General features: G+C 38.4%; 2 protein-coding genes across 2 annotated transcripts in view; one reads left to right on the top strand and one right to left on the bottom strand.

The window, feature by feature from the left end:
• Positions 1-2,266: 2,266 nt before the first annotated feature.
• alas1 (aminolevulinate, delta-, synthase 1) lies at positions 2,267-7,431 on the bottom strand. The gene is made up of 11 exons (XM_008408515.1): positions 7,251-7,431; positions 5,817-6,051; positions 5,502-5,684; positions 5,261-5,401; positions 4,958-5,177; positions 4,269-4,453; positions 4,001-4,180; positions 3,744-3,908; positions 3,038-3,306; positions 2,734-2,896; positions 2,267-2,597 (listed from the first exon to the last, which is right to left on the bottom strand). Exons 2-11 carry the CDS (start codon positions 6,019-6,021, stop codon positions 2,437-2,439), a joined length of 1,872 nt encoding a protein of 623 aa, XP_008406737.1. The 5' UTR covers positions 6,022-6,051; positions 7,251-7,431; the 3' UTR covers positions 2,267-2,436.
• A 5,502-nt stretch (positions 7,432-12,933) lies between these two features.
• Positions 12,934-19,888, top strand: part of LOC103464427 (protein shisa-5-like) — a 15,153-nt gene continuing 8,198 nt past the window's right edge. Inside the window, exons 1-2 of the mRNA XM_008408513.2 lie at positions 12,934-13,134; positions 18,878-19,028. Coding sequence (XP_008406735.1) covers positions 13,068-13,134; positions 18,878-19,028 — 218 coding nt within the window. The 5' untranslated portion in view covers positions 12,934-13,067. The remainder of the gene's footprint in view (positions 13,135-18,877; positions 19,029-19,888) is intronic.

Consider the following 19,888-nt stretch of genomic DNA (forward strand, 5'->3'; position numbering starts at 1 on the left):
CAGTGCAACGAAATAATAAGGCTGTTCCATCGGCAGTGAGACAGAGATTCAGGCTTTCGGTGAGCTGAGCCAAGCTCATTATGGTGACCTATTTCTAACAAAGTATTAGATTCCACTTAACGTACAGTATGTGGCTAAACATCACGTATCTGCCCTTTTGTTGCTCTGGAAGACTGTGGTTTCAGATGAAACACTTGATTAAGCAAATGGAAAAGCTCCACTACGAAAGTATTAAGTATTTTCTATGAGAGTGACAATAAAAAATGCTAGGTCTGCATTCATTAATTCAAATCATCTTAGCTTGTGAGTTTAGCACTAACTTAAATCAAATGGCAGTTTACAAGACCAAAAGGTCCCAATATATTTACTTCTGGTTTTAATTCAGTTCAGATTATTACAGCTGATTCCAATATAATCCAAATTTACAGCCAAAATCAGACCCAGTTATACTCTTTTCCCTGAATGCTCCTGCCCTTAACATATAGGTGAACTGTAGTTTTAAACTTTAGAGCTGGCACCTCTTTGATGAGCCATGAGCCTCTTAACAAGGACTTAAGAAGCTCATGGCACATCATCAGCATTGACTAAATGAAGGTTTCTGTGTTTCTCACAGATCCCAACAGCATGCACACCATTCTTATTTTTTCTCATCATTAAATATGCATGTTGAGGTCATCTCAGAAATTTACAAAAAAGGCTTGACTCTGATTTTCAAAACCGTTCACACGTTGATTCATGTAATCAAGCCATCCCATAAGTTGGCTAAGGTACTTAAACAACTTACAGGTGGCTAAAATCACTCCTAAGAAGCTCATGTCTTAACCGCAGCTTATAAGGCAGTTAATCAGAAAAGATTAACCCTTTCAGGGTAAATGCAGCTGTATTGTCTGAAACCTGAATTTACTGTGCATCGCTAGAGGTTGGGGAGCATCTATGACCAACAGATTTAAAGCCTTGCCACAGATTCTCAATTCAATTCAGTGCTGGAAGGTGAACCTCTCAGCCTAAACAGTCTGATGGCTGTTGTGTTTACTCAGTCAGGTTTTACAAGAACCCCGTGTTTAGCTCTGTATCTCTTACCAAAAATCACCCCCCAGCCCCAGCATGATGCTGCAACCACTTTATTTTACTGCATGGACGCAGTGCTCAGGGTTGGTTTTGGAGCTCTTCAAAGTTTTGTGATTCTCCAACTGAGGTGTAGCTCTCTGCAGCTTTTCTAGAGCTACCATAGATACCACTTGGCTGCTTCGCTGATTATCGCTCTTCCAACAAACCCTGCTCAGAGTTCATTCACAACTCATGCCAGTCCTATACTGTCTTTATGATGCTGCATTTGTACAGAGATTGAATCACTTATTTTTATAATAAATGTCTGGATACAACTGGTAGCAGTAGATATTAAAGGTGCCAGATTAAAAGGGGTTTGAAAACATTTTGCAGGTTTCTTTTTTTCAAAAATCCATTTGCAAGATTCTGTAACTTCTGGGTCACGACCAGCAGCTACCACTATTAAGCCACTTAGGTGTCTTGCAGCAGAACAAATTCACTTACAGGTATAAAGTAACCTGAACTTGAACCTAATGATGATATAAAGTTGGCAAACTATGATCTAGTTGGGCGACCGTGGCTCTGTGGATAGAGTAGTCGTCTTGTGATTGGAAGGTTGTAGGGCCGATTCCAGATTCCTCCTGCCGCATGTCGATGTGCCTCTGAGCAAGGCACTCAACCCCAAATTGCCTACCAATCTGCGTATTGGTGTATAAATGTATGAGCGTTTGTGAGTGCGAATGGGTGAATGTGACTCTAGTGTAAAGCGCTTTGAGTGATCATTCCAAAATAATTGAAAAAGCACTGTATAAGTTCAGTCCATTTACCATGTATGATAGGATGACTATGCGATTATGTTGTAGTCATTTAGAAACTAATTTCCATACTTCCTCAGTAGTACTAAAACACTCTCAGCCTAAACTTGTTTCTAAAGTCCTTTAGGGCCGGGCTCTTGAGGCTTCACAAACTGATGTCAGCGCAATTATTTACCTGCAAAACTAAAATTTAATTTAAACTGTTTAAACTCCAGTAATCTCTCATTTTTCTCCATTTTACAGAACCCAAACTGAGTATTAATGTTTAATACATTAAATTCAGTTTCAAGCATACACTTGAAAATGCAGTCACTGGTTAAGAGCATTGACTCACTTTTTCCCCTGCGTTTCAGTTGCACCGTTTATTCAAAAATTGCTAAAACAAGCACACATAAAAACAGTGAAACAGTTTTCCTTTTTACGTTTTATTTGAAGCTTATAGAACATCTGAAGATAGAATATTTTAAATATTACATATAATAAGACGTATATCAAAGATAATTAATACATTCTATGACAGCGACAGAGGAATGAGTGTTTATGTGCCAGTTTAAGCTAGCAGTGGTGTGTAGTGTTATGCGCAGGCTGAGATGGGGTGACTGAGGCCGCTGAAGTACGACTTCTCTCGTTCGCTCATCAGCTCAAAGTGCAGCGGCTGCTGGCAAAAGTTGCATTCTGCCGATGAGTGGGGCTTCAGCCCGAGGCCCGACTCCTTCCACGTCTGCACCAGCTTCTCTGAAAACAAAACAAAAAATAACAAACGAAGCGTCAATAAGGGCTGGAATGTAAATATGCAGCCTGTTGCAGTTTAACTGAATCAACTACTCAATCTTAGCAATATGTGTCACATGTAGCTGTTTTACCATCTTACCAACAAAGTATTTCATCATCTCCGGGGTGTGGTGAGGGGTTGGGGCAATGCGCAGAAGCTCCTCCCCTCTTGCAACAGTGGGGTAGTTGATGGCCTGCACATAGATGTTGTGGCGATTCATCATGATGTCACACACCTCTGTGTTTTTCTCAGCATTTGCCACCTGAGATCAGAAAGTCACACAAAATGATTAAAGAGCAGTCATCAGGGGTGTCTTACGTGGGGCTTAGAGCTAATCAGGCTGTCTGTACTTAAAAGTGTTTTCGTTTGATGAGATTAAGCTGTGAACTAAATCGTAGATTACCCGAATGGGGATAATGTGGCTAGGGCAGTGCACAACAGGCAGCCCAGCGTCCATCAGCATCTGTCTGAGCAGCTGCACGTTGCGCTGGTGTTTACGTCTCAGCATGCGGCCTTCTTCCCCTTTGAGGGTCTGGATCGACTGCCGGGCCCCGGCCAGAAGCATCGGTGGCAGGGAGGTGGTGAAGATGAAACCGGCTGCGTAGGAGCGCACGGTGTCCACCAGGGCAGAGGTGCTGGCGATGTAGCCCCCGACACATCCGAAAGCTTTCCCTGGAAAACAAAATGGCCAGCAATTTTACAAATGCTTCCAGAACTTAGAGTCAAGACAAAAACATTCGTAAAACCAACAAGCTTCCTGAAGCAGCAGACGCACAGCGTAGCAGAGCTGATGGGTTAAGTAGCTCGTCAGTGACACAGTAACTCAATAAGAGTGCAGTGAGAGAGCACACAGTTTCCTAGCAACAACAGAGCTACTCATGCTCCTTCAAGCACAGAGGCATATTGGATGGCACTACTGAGGCTTAATCCTCAGACGAGCATAAACACAAAGAGCAGGATGAGTAATGCAAACTGGGAACAGTTGTTTTGGTTTAGAAATATAGTCCTGCATAAAAACAGAAGTAGCTCAAAAGTATCCGAAAAGGAATTGAAAGCCCAAATATCCTATTAAAAATAACTACTTTGTTTTGTAGACATTGTGTGCTGACCTAGAGTTCCTGAAATGATATCCATCTTGTCCATTACGCCATCCCTGTCTCCGATTCCTCCTCCTCTGGCGCCGTACAGGCCCACAGCGTGAACCTCGTCAACGAAGGTGATGGCGCCAAACTCATGAGCCAGGTCGCACATCTCCTCCAGGGGGCACACGGCACCTGTTCCAGAGAACGCAGCACAACACAGGTCACAATGCAGCACTTCGAATTACATTTGATAGGAGTTGCCAGACAGGTAGATGAAAACTGACCATCCATGGAGTGGACAGTCTCAAACGCCACAATTTTGGGTTTGGTGGGGTCTCCTTTCTCCAGCAGCTCTCTGAGGTGAGCCAAGTCGTTGTGGCGGAAAATAAACTTCTTAGCGCCGCTGTTCCGGATGCCCTGGATCATTGACGCGTGGTTGCCTGCATCCGAGTAAATCTCACAACCTGATGTTGTGAGGAAAGATGGTTAGTGAAAAGCTACATTTAAAAACCTAGATAATTTAGCATTTTTTTTCTCCTCCAAAAAACCTACCAGGAAGCATCTTGGCGAGGGTGAAAAGTGTGGAGTCATTGGCAACAAAGCAGGAGGTGAAGAGCAGAGCGGCATCCTTGTTGTGAAGGTCAGCCAGCTCTTGTTCCAGCTCCACGTGAAATTTGCTGGTCCCAGATATGTTTCTGGTTCCCCCCGCACCCGACCCGTGCTTTTGTAAAGTGTCCCTGAAAGAAGAACACCAGAGCAAAGGAAAGTGTGATAATTTTGTCTGGCTTTCTAAAGCAGTAACGCAATAACAGTCCACACCTGTTTCTTAGATTGAAGTTTAAGTAGGTGTAAAATTACATTGACTGAACAACAAGTATTATAATTGTGCTGCACTGCAGCATGTGTCACAGTATGAAAGCAAGGGCAAGTTGAAACAAGTTGAAAGGAAAATAACACTGAACTCATCTGAACTCTGACCAGCTACTTCCACTGAACCAGAGACCCGGCAGCGTTCCTGGGTGTCTAGTCCCATCTAATCATCATCTAAGCATCTAAGCAGTTCTAGTTCTTTCTGTCTGACCTCAGCTCTTACACTGGGGCAAAAGCCACAGAGCAATCAGAGGCAAACGTTCACCATATGCAAATATTTTCTTTATTACACAACAAACCTTGAACCTAGAAAGTAGAGCAAATGTTATAATTTGAAGGCTACACCTCCAAGCTTGTTGTCTTTGACTCACATGATGGACTTTACGACTCGAGGGTGTCGACTCATGCCCAGGTAGTCGTTGCTGCACCAGACGGACACTTCCCGCTTATCCTCCAGCGAACCAGTGAAGTCGTCCGCCATCGGAAATTCAGTGGCCAGGCGGTTCACAGTCTTAAACACCCGGTAGGTGTGGTCATTCTTCTTCTCCTCTATCTTCTTCTCAAAAAAGTCATCGTACTGGAAGCGGGACACTGCAACAAACCAGGAAGTTAAGACTTGCATGATATGTTGCAGAAGTAAATGATGCAAAGCTCAACAGTCAAATAAAACCTACTTCTGCCAAGCAAGTTGTCCTGCAGCAGGTGGGTGACCCTCTTGGGACGCTGCTTCAGGAGAGTTTTCATCAAATTACCTTGCTCTCCCACTTTACTGGTGATGGTCAAGGCTGGCTGTTTCAGCTTGGCAGGTGAAATCTCTAAAATAGGTGAAAAAGACAAAAAGAAAAAAAAACAGTATTAGATACAGCACAGCAGACAGAGTTAAAATTTCTTACATTTAACATTTAAGAAGGTCACCTTTCTGAACAGTGCGCACTTCCTCAACATCCTCCTGGAACTCCATGGTAACCTGGCGGACCACACCGCTGTTCTTCTGCTTCATCTCAGCAGCCAGAAAGGGGCATTTGGAAGCCACCGCCTGGCCTGTAGTTGGCACAGGATGACCAGCAGGCAACTTGGACTCTACTCCCACTACAGGGGCTGAAAAAAAGGATACAACATTTGAAGTGCATGGCTAAAACCAACATATTACAACTGGCAAGCGAACTCAATCCAGCATCTGTAAGATTTATCTCATTATTAGGTGGCTTCAGTGTATTTATTCATGCTCACCTTCATTTCCAGTCTTGATTTCAGTCTTCTGATTGGAAGTAGAAGAGCACAAGGCCCGTGCCATTGATGGAGCCATAGGTTTTGAAGCCAGCTCCATCATGATGGGACATCGTTGAGCATACGTCACCATGGATTTCCTGGACTGCTGGAAAAAAGCCTGTGGCACGCATGCCAGAAAGGGACAGCGACGGACTATAACTTCCATTGTCGTCAACAATGATGAGCGTTTAGAGACCTAAAGCAGAGAGAAGAAATGTAACCAACACAGAATAAGATGCTGAAATTTCATGCGCTAAAAATTATCCATGAGGAAGAAATATTAAGTGAAGTCAAGTTAAATATCGAGGATCCCTTGTTCTTAATAGAAGATTTCTCCTAGACAGTAAAGTGCACATAAGATGTTGAAAATGCTAGGACATAATAAAAAAAAATCTTCAGGATCTAAAAGTTTGATCAAATTACAAACAAAATAAAAATGCTATGTATATAAAAAAAAATAAGAAAAAGAGAACTAAATTTCTACTGATCACAAAATGTGGCTGCATGTTATAGAAACAATATGACCATGCATCATGTTCTTTTTTTTTTTCTATGGCTCTTTTATCTTAAATTTAGGTCTGTGTCATCATAAGATTTATTTTTTTAACAACACAGAGAATCATAATTTTAAACATACAAGACTGTCAAAAAAATCTCTCAAACATATCTAAAGAGAGTTTTGTCTTGTTTTTGGCTTAAGTTCATTAATCATTACCAAACACCGCAGCTAGGGTCTGATGACGATAATTTAATAAACAAAAGAGTTGCTTTTTGCGAAATCTCCGAAACTGATTCCCACCCAGACGCTTTTTTCCATATGACGTCGGTTTGTAGACATTTCCGGAAATACAACTCACCACGAAGTACTCCATGGTACTAGTGGAAGAGCTCAAAAAGGTGGAAGGACTTTGTAATAAAAGGTTAATTGAACAAATAACATATAAACGTTTTATTTCCAGTTCTAATGTTATCATTTCAGACTTTTGCCCTCTCAACCCCACCTCAAGAAATAACAATCACAACGCTTAAGATATTAACACAACCACTGTGACTACCTTTGTAATTTTGATTTTAACTTGGGTGGTGTTTACTAAAGTTATCAAAATCTCATCAGGAAAACATAGTAAAAATGTTAGCTAGCTATATATATGTTATTTGGCAAACCTTAGACTTTTTTCGTAACAACTAAAACAGCTATTTCGACACGCATCTGGCATTACAGTGTAGAAAATAAATGGACGGTATATTTTACACACAATGTGGAGATAATGTGAACATTAAAGTCTCTCCGCTGATCCTTGCCGGTTGACCTCCTAGCTTTACGCTAGCTGCACTGCCATATTAAGCAACCAGAAGTAAAAATGTACCCGTTAAGAAAATACATTAAAAACTCACCTTTTAAAAATACAAACAGCGTAGCAAATTCCTCACGGGTGGAGTAGGGCGGAAGAAATCAATATAAATGTTAAATAAATATAATGCCTGGTCAGAATTACTTGTAGTATCTGTTAATGAAGAGATCTAAAGCGCTGCGTTATCCTGCACTGAGGACGAACGAAGAGGACGAGGACGAGCAGGGGGTTTATAGAACTGTAAGGCATGGCTGAGTCTCGCGATATTTGCGTCATATACGTCATTTAGTCAATGACATGTTTACGGCGGAAAGAGGTTTTAATCACGAGTAAGCTTTAGTTTTTATACCCCTGAGATTTAAGAATGTGAAGAAGTCGATCTTTGACTATAATGCATAAGTATTTAAAGCCACGATCAAGGACAACTTATAATCTATAAAGAAATCTTCTGATCAGATAACTAAAGGCAGAATTTTCGAGGTAAAATTCACACCATAATTCAAAGCTTTTTAAAACCATTTTAAACGATTTTGTATTTAATCTAACGATTAAACAAACAAAAACTGATAAATGTTACATTTCCTATCTATTCTGGCATTTGCTGCTGTTTTTTTGTTACTGTTCCTTTGTTTCCCCTGGCCCCCAACTGATTTAAACTTGTACTTATGTGTAATAATATATGATACTTTTGTAAACTAAAATGTTATATTATATTAAACAAATGTATTTTTTTTTTACAATATTACAGTAAAAGATTGTAAGTAGCATTTTTTGCAATACTCAATTAGTATATTTTCTAAATTTAGTGCTATTAAAAATATTTAGGCTCTTAAAAGATTCTGTCTGTTTTTCCCCTTTTTGTCACTTTTACATGTTTCAGATTTTAGAACTAATTATATGCTAAAATCAGTTTTCACATGATTATGTAATTTATTAGGCAAAATCTACCTAAGTCAACCAATCCAAGTTCATATTGGAAAACAAATAATTTCCTTTTCTAAATCACTTTTTATTAAAAAGTCTCAGTCTGTCCTGAGACATCTCTTGTTGTACAAAGTCAAGTGTAACGCTACGCTGCCCCTCCCTAATCTTTTACTGCCCACTGCCTACTATTGCCTGAGAAACAGCTTCTAAACTTTATCCTGCACAATAAAGACACATTCAGCTGTTTGTCAGTATTTCTAATCGTCCTGCTAAAGAAGCACCACTCATTTTTACTCAAAATGATCATACTGTAAGATTGTGGTCAGATGGTAAAATATTAAAGAAGATAAATAATTTTTATGATGCACATTACAATGATAGTAATTATGAAGGTTATAAGACTAGTCTGGAGCTGGATCAAATGGTTGTCAGTTCAGACATGACTCAAAAGCAAACATTACAACACTGCTTAGTGGGATTTCAAGTCACAGGTCAGTTAGGCAGTTCATCTGACTTAAGTTGCAGCAGCACACCAATGGATAGAGCAATATTTCACCATATGGAAACATATGGAGATATGTTTCTTCTATATAAGGAATCCTGAGTGGGGGTATATTTTTTTGATGATTACGAACACGATTGTGGTTGACTTGAATGAATTTATCAATCATGCATACAAAACATATGCATGATTGATAAATTCAGGTCATCTGTGGTGCCTCAAATGCGCCACTCTCGCCATCCTGTTCACTCAGTGACACCATCATGCGTCACTGATTAAATCGAAAAAGTTAAAAGTAACACAAATTTAAGGTTTATGAGATTGGTCAATTCTACTTCTATTTTCCAAAAGCTTAGTTCTCTCATTCTCTAACCCCCCATCATAATCACAAACTGAGTGCAACAGCTGCCTAAGGAGGTTTTGCAAGAAATAGTTTCTAATATACCCCGTATTATAATCATTTGTAAGAGGTTGACAAAAAATAATTACAAGAAATTCTTGTTCTATTCTATAAAACAGATTTCCAAAAAATTTAAACCAAAAAAGGAAAGAAAACTTAACTCTGACTGGAGTTTAAAAAATTCACATTACCATTATTTATGGTTCCCCTATTTTTAATAAGTGGAGGTTTATGAACTTTATGCTCAGTGGGAAGTGAATGACAAAATATGTGCAACTATGACACATGCACAAATCCCTTTTAAAAGCTAAAAAGAAAGAAGGATAAATGTATAATAACTAGAACGATGGAGAAGTATTTCCTATCTACTAAACAAAAACAAAATGAAAATAAAAAGGTGTACATTTTCTACAAGATTAAACTTTTTTTTATACTAGCAATTTCAAACATTTCTCATTGAAACATACACAGGATATAAATCAAATAATTACAGAAGTTGTTATTATATATTGAGGTGAACTATTTTAAATGTAGGAAGGATTTGTGCCTTGCGTTGTAGTTCAATCTGTTGAATCCCCAGTGTTCTGCTGCCCCCTGCTGTTCATACCAGGCTACTTAATTAAAGATGAGGGATTTGACCTTATTTATAAAATAATTTTATCCAGTTCAGAAAATACAATAATTTACAGATTAAAAGTTGTAAATAATCTACAAGTGCAAATGATTGTCGAACAATTAAATATTTTTAGTTTACTAAATTATTGGAATGCTAGAGTTAACGTTTTTTTCATTCTATTTCATGTTTTGTCTATATAGCTACAACTTCTTTCACTATCAAGAGTTTCGATGTTTGTGACCACACAATAAAAACTGAATTAATATAATGTGAAGTTAGAACCAGACAATCGCATTTCCAGTATTGCCTCAGAGGCTTTTCTGCCCTTAAAGGGAACTTCTAAGTCTTGATGCTTTGTTTACATTTCTGGCCTCATGTGACTCTGACCACTCCCATTACCGGCACTGCAGCTAAGCAACAAAGTAATTATTTAAGATAACATGATCCCATAGCTCTGTGCCTGTGGGGAATTACTTTTTCAATCAAACATTTTAAGAGCAGCTCAGTTTGATTCAATTAAATAAGTACATGAATACAGAAACATTTACAACAGTATTCATTTACTTTTGTTTCTGTTTGACTGGTTAAAACATCTGTATTGGTAGAACGACGTGACAAAAATCAGTTAGAACAAGAGTAAATTAACTCAAGACAAGAAAGAAAAAAATCCCAAATATGAAATAGTTGTGAACACCTAAGGGCGAGTTTTATTCTAAAACCATGATTTTATATATATAAATACCAACTGGTCAGATGATTAAGGAGTACATCTGGCATGACATATCACATGACAGCCACAACTGAATGACACTTTTTGTCATTACTTTTCTTCCTGTCCATGTAATATTTGATAAAAAGATGGCAGAAAATAACTATGATCTTTCATCTACAGTCAAGAACAAAGGAAAATAAATTGTCCTTTACTGTAAGGATTAGCTACCCTGATACAGAGTGGCTGGGCTCTCTTAGAGATAGGGTGAGAAGCTCGTTCATCCAGGAGGGACTCAGAGTAGAGCCGCTGCTCCTCCACGTCGAGAGGAGCCAGTTGAGGTGGCTCGGGCATCTGGTCAGGATGCCTCCTGGACGCCTCCCTGGTGAGGTGTTYCGGGCACGTCCCACMRGGAGGAGGCCYCGGGGAAGACCCAGGACACGCTGGAGGGACTATGTCTCTCGGCTGGCCTGGGTACGCCTTGGGGTTCCCCCAGAGGAACTGGAAGAAGTGGCCGAGGAGAGGGAAGTCTGGGCCCCCGCGACCCGATCCCGGATAAGCGGAAGAAAATGGATGGATGTAAGGATTAGGATATCAACTTACAATAAAACATATTTTGTCTCTAAAATAATTCAAATACACAAACCCAAACAGATTGCACACTGCCATTATTACTTAAACTGAAGCCAAACAAAAATGGAAAAGCTTCTTTTGTTAATCTATTTTTAGCGGTGCCAGCCAACAACTGACTGCTTCATCCAGAACATGTTACATGTTACTATGGAATATCATCTCTCCTGCCTTGAAATTAAGAAATGAGTGGAAAACTACATATACAAAGTAAAATACCAGTCCACTGAACAACCCTGACCTTTGACTTACTTCAAGTGTTTTCCCCAGATGATTAAGTAGAAATGTTGAGACATAATGCACAGTTTCCATGTTTGGTAAAAATTAAGCACACAAACACTGTTGAGCACAGTGGTGGAGGGCTGATGATTTGGGCTTGTTTTGCACCAGGACCTGTGCACTTTGAAGTTATTGAGCCAAACATGTGCTTTTGTACCAAAGGATTGTAAAGGCAAATGTGGTTAATTAATCAATCAAAACTTTACAAATCCATAACATCATCATCTGGAATTTCCTTAATTGTTTAATGGCTTGGCAATTTTAACGTATGTAAACAAACAAGAATGATCTAAAAAAAATCTTACAAATGATTTTGGTATTTAACACGTGTTAATGGATAAAAACAATTGTGCAGCTCATGGTGACAGCTTGTTGGAGTAGCTCTGTAGACTTTTGATTGAGGGATTACATGTTTGAACAATTCCTCTGGTTTTGGATGCTGTGGAAGGACTTTTGCTCCTTTTTACTTTCAGACAGTGCAACGATGGCAACAAAAAAGTGTTATTCTTACAAATAGGAGCACCTAATCAGCATCTCAATAGATCAAGTTATACCTGAACTCTAACTACACTCCCAGAGGAGTTAAAAAGGAGGCTTTGTGGATGCAGAGCAGGACAAAAAGCAGAGAAAAAGGAAGGAAATTCAAACCATCTCGTCCGTTAGTCATAATGTAAATAGACCATATATCCGATTCCAATGTCTCTCTGTCTGGCTTTCTAAATATATATTTAAAGATAAGTGGCAAAAGTAGGAGAAGTGGATTAGCAGTGCCTGCCAACAACTGATTGTTTCATCCAGAACATGCTACTGTGGAATATAATCTCTCCTGCTTTGAAATTGAGCTGTTTGCATGTCATGATCATCATGAGACTGTCATATAACAGTCTTAGGTCAGAGGTATTACCAAATTTGTTGCAAGACTGACTGCTACTCCTTTTTGCCCACAGCGTCACTGTCCACAATTTGTGGGTGATGCGTTACGTTTAATTTCCCTTTGGGATAAAGTCTGTCTGGATCAAATTGGCTCCGCCCCAGGTCTTTAAATGCATAATATCTTACAGACAAGTAGCTATGTGCTAATAATCCTGGCAATATTGTAATACTGATAACATTTTTATTAATATTTTATCAAAGCTTTTTTTTTCTCTATACTGGCAAATTACATCAATGTGAAATATGTTCCACCTTAATTAATTTTAAGAAGTACTCATTGAATAAAAATAATAAAGATGGTTATTTACCATTTTAACAGTTGAATAATTTTACCAATAAATCTAGCCAAATTGAAAATGAGTTTACCCTGCTGTATGTGATTTCATACTGTTGCATGTTATCACAGTATTTTATCTACACTTTACAAATTTACTTTTTTTTTTGTTAAAGAAATACATATTTAAAATACTACTCCAGCTATTTCAAATGTACCTTTTCTAAAAAAAAAAAAAAGAAGACAAAAAAGTATCTTTATTACATGTTTGTTATGTTATTTGTATTTTGGTTTGTTTCGGAAAGCTTCATGCTTCCCTCAGAGTCGCAGATTGTGTTGATGTTGCTTTATCTTGTATTTTCTGTATGTCTCTGAAAAATGGAGGCAAATATAATTTCTACATTTTCGCAAATAAGAGGACCCTCTTCCTGTCATGAGCTACTTCATGCTCCACCCTGTGTGAACGCTGAACGCGGGCGGAGCTCCTTGGATACTCGCAGCAGTGGCTTCAGGACAGTAGACTTCCTCCTTCAGTCGGTGAGGTGGAGGAGATAGTCAGCTTCAGCACGGGTTCTGGGACAAATAAAGCAGCCATGGTGCCAGGCGTGTCCGGTGTAGTCGTGTTGGTCATCTGTGCCTCCATGTCCATCTCTGTCTTTGGTGAGTGTGACTGTTTAACTTGATAAACCGTCGCCGCTTTCTGACAGCTGGTTAGCCGCAGACGTTAGCTTCAGGCGGGGTCTCGCACGGCACACTTCGGAACGACGTCAACCTACAGTCCCTTAATTAGAGGCTGACAGTCACTGAAAAACGGTTATTTATTATGGTATTTTGTTAACACTAAAATGTTTTTCTTTAAATTATTTGTTTCAGCAAACTAAATGAATACCAACCAATATAATCACTTTAATGTGGGTTTGGTAGTAGGGAAAAGCCTATGATAAAACTAACTTGTCGAACTTTTAAGCAAAGTAATTTATCCATAAGAATGTTGTCTATATATTTTATGTATTTATATGATTTATTTAGTTAAAAGAAATTGGGGAAAACATTAACCAGAGCACTTTACTTTTACGGGAAAGGTAGGGGCCACTTTCCTTGTTTGTGATTGGATCCAATACCCTGGCAACAGGATGTATGTCACTTCCCGTCTGTCTAAGACCAGAATAAACTTCAAGTTAATGTTGACGAGTTTATTACAGAATTAGAGAAAATGTATGTGTTGCGTATTTTTTTTATTTTATGAAACGTGCATTGTATGTAAATGATACATTTTATTGCTCCAAATTCTAGAACTATAATATATGTTAAAATAGGTTAGTGAAAGTAACTTTTCTTTTTGACTCTTCTTATTTACATCTGAAAGAAAATCAATCAAACTAACAAACAATCAACATACTGAACCAAGCTTTCATTTCTGGTTATAGTGAAATAAATTCAAAGCACTATTTCCACTTGGAAATCATATCTGCTCTTCAACATATGTAATCTTCTAGTTTGAACATCCACAAATTTATTTAGTCATCTGTTTATCTACCTCAACATATTTGAGTTGAATTAAACAAAATAATCATTGTGTACGCATGAATGCGTATGTGTGGTTTTGGTTCAGACTCTCTGAGCCCAACAAATACTGCTATAGATATAAAGCCTAGCCATTATCAAGTAGGCTATTTCAATGTACCACTTACATTACGTAGTGTGGTTATATTGGTAAAGAGCATACAATTACTGCCTGAAGCAATACTTTTAAATATTTTGTTATTCATTGAAAGTCTCACGGGATTAACACTACAAAAATTGTTCCTAGATCAAAAGCAGCAATCCCATGCATACTTTCAGTTTCTCTGAAAGTAGGCCTGGTAAACAGCTATTTGAATTTAACCCTATGTGGTAAGGAAAACATAAAATGTAGTTATTTTTGATAGAATGTAAGTTTAAGAACAAAGTAGAACTTGCTGAAAAACTCCCACAAAGTTTCCCATGTCTTTACAGGGCATTTATAAAGTACTCCTTCATGTTTAACCTTTCCATTCTTTTTTTTGTCACACTACAGCCACAAACCTCAGTGTATTTAATTTGGAGTTTTATGTTACAGACCAATACAAAGTAATGCTGAATTGTTAAGTGGAAGATGCGTTTGGTGATTTTTAAACATGCTTTGTAAATTCAAATCTCAAAGGTGTGGTAACCATTTGCATAAAACTCCCCTGAGTATGAGCAAGTTGTTCAGCATTATTCTCTTTTTTTCACTCTAATTGAAAAATAGCTCAAAGTCAACCTGATTAGATGGAAAGTGCTTGAACATCAATTTTCTTATTGGAAGGTAAACTTCATCCCTTAGCCAAAGGCTTTTGGCAGCTTTTGAAAGGTTGTCTTCCAGGCGTGATCAATATTTGGTTCTAGCTATCTTCCTACGAACTCTGACCAGTTTTCCTTCTCTACAGGTCCTTCTCAAAAAATTAGCATATTGTGATAAAGTTGATCATTTTCCATAATGTAATGATAAAAATTAAACTGTCATATATTTTAGATTCATTGCACACCAACAGAAATATTTCAGGTCTTTTATTGTTTTAATACTGATGATTTTGGCGTACAGCTCATGAAAACCCAAAATCCCTGTCTCAAAAAATTTGCATATCATGAAAAGGTTCTCTGAACGAGCAATGAACCTAATCATCTGAATCAACGAAGTAACTCTAAACACCTGCAAAAGATTCCTGAGGCTTTTAAAAACTCCCAGCCTGGTTCATTACTCAAAACTGCAATCATGGGTAAGACTGCCGACCTGACTGCTGCCAGAAGGCCATCATTGACGCCCTCAAGCAAGAGGGTAAGGCACAGAAAGAAATTTCTGAACGAATAGGCTGTCCCCAGAGTGCTGTATCAAGGCACCTCTGTGGGAAGGAAAAAGTGTGGCAGAAAACGCTGCACAATGAGAAGAGGTGACCGGACCCTGAGGAAGATKGTGGAGAAGGGMCGATTCCAGACCTTGGGGGACCTGCGGAAGCAGTGGACTGAGTCTGGAGTAGAAACATCCAGAGCCACTGTGCACAGGCGTGTGCAGGAAATGGGCTACAGGTGCTGCATTCCCCAGGTCAAAGGTCAAGCCACTTTTGAACCAAAAACAGCGCAGCAGAAGCGCCTGACCTGGGCTACAGAGAAGCAGCACTGGACTGTTGCTCGGTGGTCCAAAGTACTTTTTTCGGATGAAAGCAAATTTTGCATGTCATTCGGAAATCAAGGTGCCAGAGTCTGGAGGAAGACTGGGGAGAAGGAAATGCCAAAAGGCCAGAAGTCCAGTGTCAAGTACCCACAGTCAGTGATGGTCTGGGGAGCCATGTCTGCTGCTGGTGTTGGTCCACTGTGTTTTTATCAAGGGCAGGGTCAATGCAGCAGCTATCAGGAGGTTTTGGAGCACTTCATGCTTCCATTTGCTGAAAAGCTTTATGGAGATGAAGATTTCATTTTTCAACACAACCTGGCACCTGCTCACAGTGCCAAAACCACTGGTATTACTGACCATGGTATTACTGTGCTCAATTGGCCTGCCAACTCTCCTGACCTGAACCCYATAGAGAATCTRTGGGATATTGTGAAGAGAAAGTTGAGAGACGCAAGACCCAAAACTCTGGATGAGCTTAAGGCCGCCATCGAAGCATTCTGGGCTCCATAACACCTCAACTGTGCCACAGGCTGATTGCCTCCATGCCACACTCCATTGAAGGCTGCAAAAGGATTCCTGACCAAGTATTGAGTGCATAACGAACATAATTATTTGAAGGTTTACTTTTTTGGTATTAAAACATATTTCTTTTATTGGTCAGATGAAATATGCTAATGTTTTGAGACAAGGAGTTTGGGTTTTCATTAACTGTACGCCAAAATCATTAGTATTAAAACAATAAAAGATCTGAAATATTTCAGTTGGTGTGCAATGAATCTAAAATATATGACAGCTTAATTTTTATCATTACATTATGGAAAATAATGAACTTTTTCCAAGATATGCAAATTTTTTGAGAAGGACCTGTACAGAAGTAAAGCATCCTTAAGATATGAGTAAACACCAGCGGTGGGCAATCCTGGTCCTGGAGTGTCGGTGTCCTGCAACTCTTAGATGTCTCCCTGGTCCAACACACTAGAATCCAATAGCTGAATCACCTCCTAAGTGCAGTCAAGTTCTCCAGAGTCCTGCTAATGACCTCATTATTTGACTCAGGTGTGTTGAAGTAGAGCTACATCTAAAAGTTGCAGGAGACCGGCCCGCAAGGCCTGGAGTTGCCCACTCCTGGTCTACACTATAGATATGGTGTGTTCAGGATTGTGTGCAGTGATGATATCTGTCACACATTTTGTTTGCATTAGTGCCTAAAAGTTAATCTTTGGTTTGATTTGACCGGAGCACATTTTTCTGAGTTTTCTTGTGTCCCATAATCCAGAAGTTTTCAGGTGTGGGAGAGCTATCGCCCATAAACATGATCCCACTTTCTTGCTTTTTTTATTTTTCATTTTGCTTGACTTAGACCAGTGATCTCAAACTCCTGTCCTCAAGGGCCAAAGTGATGTCTCTCTGCTTCATCATACCTGGCTCCATATTGGCTAATTAGCAGAGCTCTGTAGAGCTTGACTACATGCCAGTGAGACATTTTCAGTGTTTAGTTCAAGTGTGTAGAACGAAGGACGCATCTAAAAGTTGCAGGACACTGCCCCTCGAGGACTGCAGTTTGAGATCTATTCATTTTGCCTGGCATAGACTTGGTGAAGTTAACTAAATGTTTAAAGTTACTTATTCTGCTTTATTTATTTCCTCATGTGTCAGAGCTGTGTAGGAGCAGCATGTAAACAAGTGTGATTAACAGCTTTAACTGCTGGTTCTGGTTGGTTGTTTGTAGTTAGCACTGGGAGAAGGCAGATTAGTTTTATTTTTCTCTCAGATTATCTGCCTTGTACCATACTGTGACAACATAGTAGCAGTTTCAACAAATATGTAAAATAAAAATATTTTTCATAAAAGTTATGTACTGTAGCTTTAAGTAAATGCTGCTTAATTTTAAAACATGATAGGAATGTTTGCTCTTAATGCACACACACACACTTCTAACCTGTCCTCTGCCGACAACAGCCTGGAAACTCCCAACTTTCTCAATGCCCTGTCACTATGGAGACTCGCTGATCTGAGGGACCTGAAGTTCCCCTTTTTGTCATTTCACAATCTCCTATTCATTTTTACTCGATATACAAGAGAACAGCCGAGTATCTCCTCAGTAACTGTATTAAAATATTCATTTTCGTTAAAAGGTGGAACGCACCGGATCTGTTTCGACAGGTTTCATGTTGTTTCAACATGCATGTGAGGCCAATCTAACCTGCGAGGGTTGTTTAAATTTGTTTTTCAATTCAGTTCACTTTAATTTAGTTTTCTGTGTAGTGTCAATTTGGTGCTAAATGTAAATTCAAAACACTTTACTAGTTTAATTCATCATGTTGACTGGGTTGATTTCAGGATTCATTTTTTTTTCTTTCCTTAGGTGATTAACAGGATATGTTTAACCAAATCAAACTATATTATAAAAATATAAAAAAAATGTTCAAGAAGATGGTTAAATTGATAATTCTAATAAAGCATTTTTAAAAATCCGATATAAATGAATAAACCTTAAAGAATATGGTGACCTAATGTAGACATTTTAAGTAATTGCACATGCAGGGGAAGCCTTATTGGTGTTTGTAAATTCATGCTAATTTTTAAAATTTCTTTGAAAAGTTGTTTCTTTGCAAGTAAAATTCTTTGTTGGTGTGCCTTATGTGCTTCTCTTTGTCAACTAAAGGCATTTAAATCAATTATGGTATTTCTTTTGTCCTATGGCAGATAAAATAATTTCAGAGTGTCCCTTTGGGTACTCTTTAAAAATATATTTGTTTACAACAACCATGTAAACCTTGACTGAGAACTGTACCCTCCAAGCAAATCAAGTTAAATTGACTCCATTTCGATTGTCATCGCTTTTACTTGCAAACCTGTTCCAACAGGATGTTGTGTTGTGACTCTTTTAACCGGTGTAAGATGGTGCTGATGGTAGCTGAAACTTGAACTCCATGACCTGCAGTTTGCTAATTTTGTTAAATCGGGATCATTTTATTCAATGTCAACGTGTAAGCAATTAGTCAACTGTAGGGTTTTATTTTTCTACCATGTTTTAACATGTAAGATCATAGCTCTCCTACTTTAAAGGGTTTAAATCAAGAAAAATAAAAATGATTGATTTAAATGTGGATATCAGAGCTACAAACTGTTCCAGGTCACATGTAAAAAACATTAACTCAATCGTTAATCATTGTTTCAATGCTACGAAATTGAACCATTCTAATACATTTCTCTTGGTGTCTTCTCCTACAGCACATGACTGTAAATCATACAGGGATTTATACAATATCTACCACATGCCTAAAGAATGCGAATGGGGATCATTTTGCTGTGGTACCTGTAAAAGCAGAGAGTGCTGTTACGTTCCATTTCGAAAACTCACTGAAAGCGCTCAAGAAATATGGTAGGTTATTAAATTTTTCTTTATATCTTCATATATCAATTCACAATGTATATAAATTGGGGAGCGAGTTGTTGCAGTAGTTGTAATTTTGCATTACATGTAACCTTTTGATTTTGATAATTGAGAATCTTAATCTTGAAAATGGTACACAAAAAGTTGGACATTCTATTACTTAAAAAATACATTTGAAAGATATTTGATATTTCCTATTTCTTACTTACAAATAAGCACAGGTGATTTTTCAGATCAATATAAATGAGTATGTGTGGGAGTCAAAAGATGTCAACAATAATTTAAACAACCAACTTATGCTTATTTTTAAGTAATATTGTTAAGAATATCAGTAATATGTCATTAGCAGTGTTATTAAATTGGTTTTGATTTTGAGAGAAAAAAATACAACCTTTTTTATTTTTGCCAAAAATAACCACAACTTTCATATAATTAACATTTAGCCCAATTTCCACCAACTGAAACTGTGAAATATTCTCATTTTGGTAGCGAAGATATTTACTCATCCTTTTTAGAAATAATATTTTGCCTTTCAGTAATATTTTTCCGCTTTGAGTTTGAAATTTTAGTATTGTGATCGCACTAATAATCTAGCGCAAGGGTGTCAAACTCAATTTCACCGAGGGCCACTTCAGCATATTGGCCTCCCTCAACGGGCCACATTGACGGTACAAATCAGGAGTGCCCAGGTCCAGTCCTCCAGACTGCAACTTTTACRTGCATCCCTGCTAAAACACCCCAGACAAAAGGTTGACTTCCCTCATCAGCAGCAACTCAGTTCTGTAGAGGCTTATAATGAGTCAATGATCCAGGTGTGATGGAGAAAGAACGCATCTAAAGTTGCAGAT

This window comes from Poecilia reticulata, linkage group LG5 (assembly GCF_000633615.1).
Source record: "Poecilia reticulata strain Guanapo linkage group LG5, Guppy_female_1.0+MT, whole genome shotgun sequence".
Lineage (NCBI taxonomy): Eukaryota > Metazoa > Chordata > Actinopteri > Cyprinodontiformes > Poeciliidae > Poecilia > Poecilia reticulata.

Excerpts from the sequence above, each read along its gene's own strand:
- alas1 (XM_008408515.1), bottom strand. The coding sequence starts at position 6,021 with ATGGAAGTTATAGTCCGTCGCTGTCCCTTTCTGGCATGCGTGCCACAG. Across the intron at positions 4,454-4,957 it reads CGAGTCGTAAAGTCCATCAT|GGACACTTTACAAAAGCACG; the intron begins GTGAGTCAAAGA and ends TTCTTCTTTCAG. Across the intron at positions 4,181-4,268 it reads CCTCGCCAAGATGCTTCCTG|GTTGTGAGATTTACTCGGAT; the intron begins GTAGGTTTTTTG and ends TCACAACATCAG.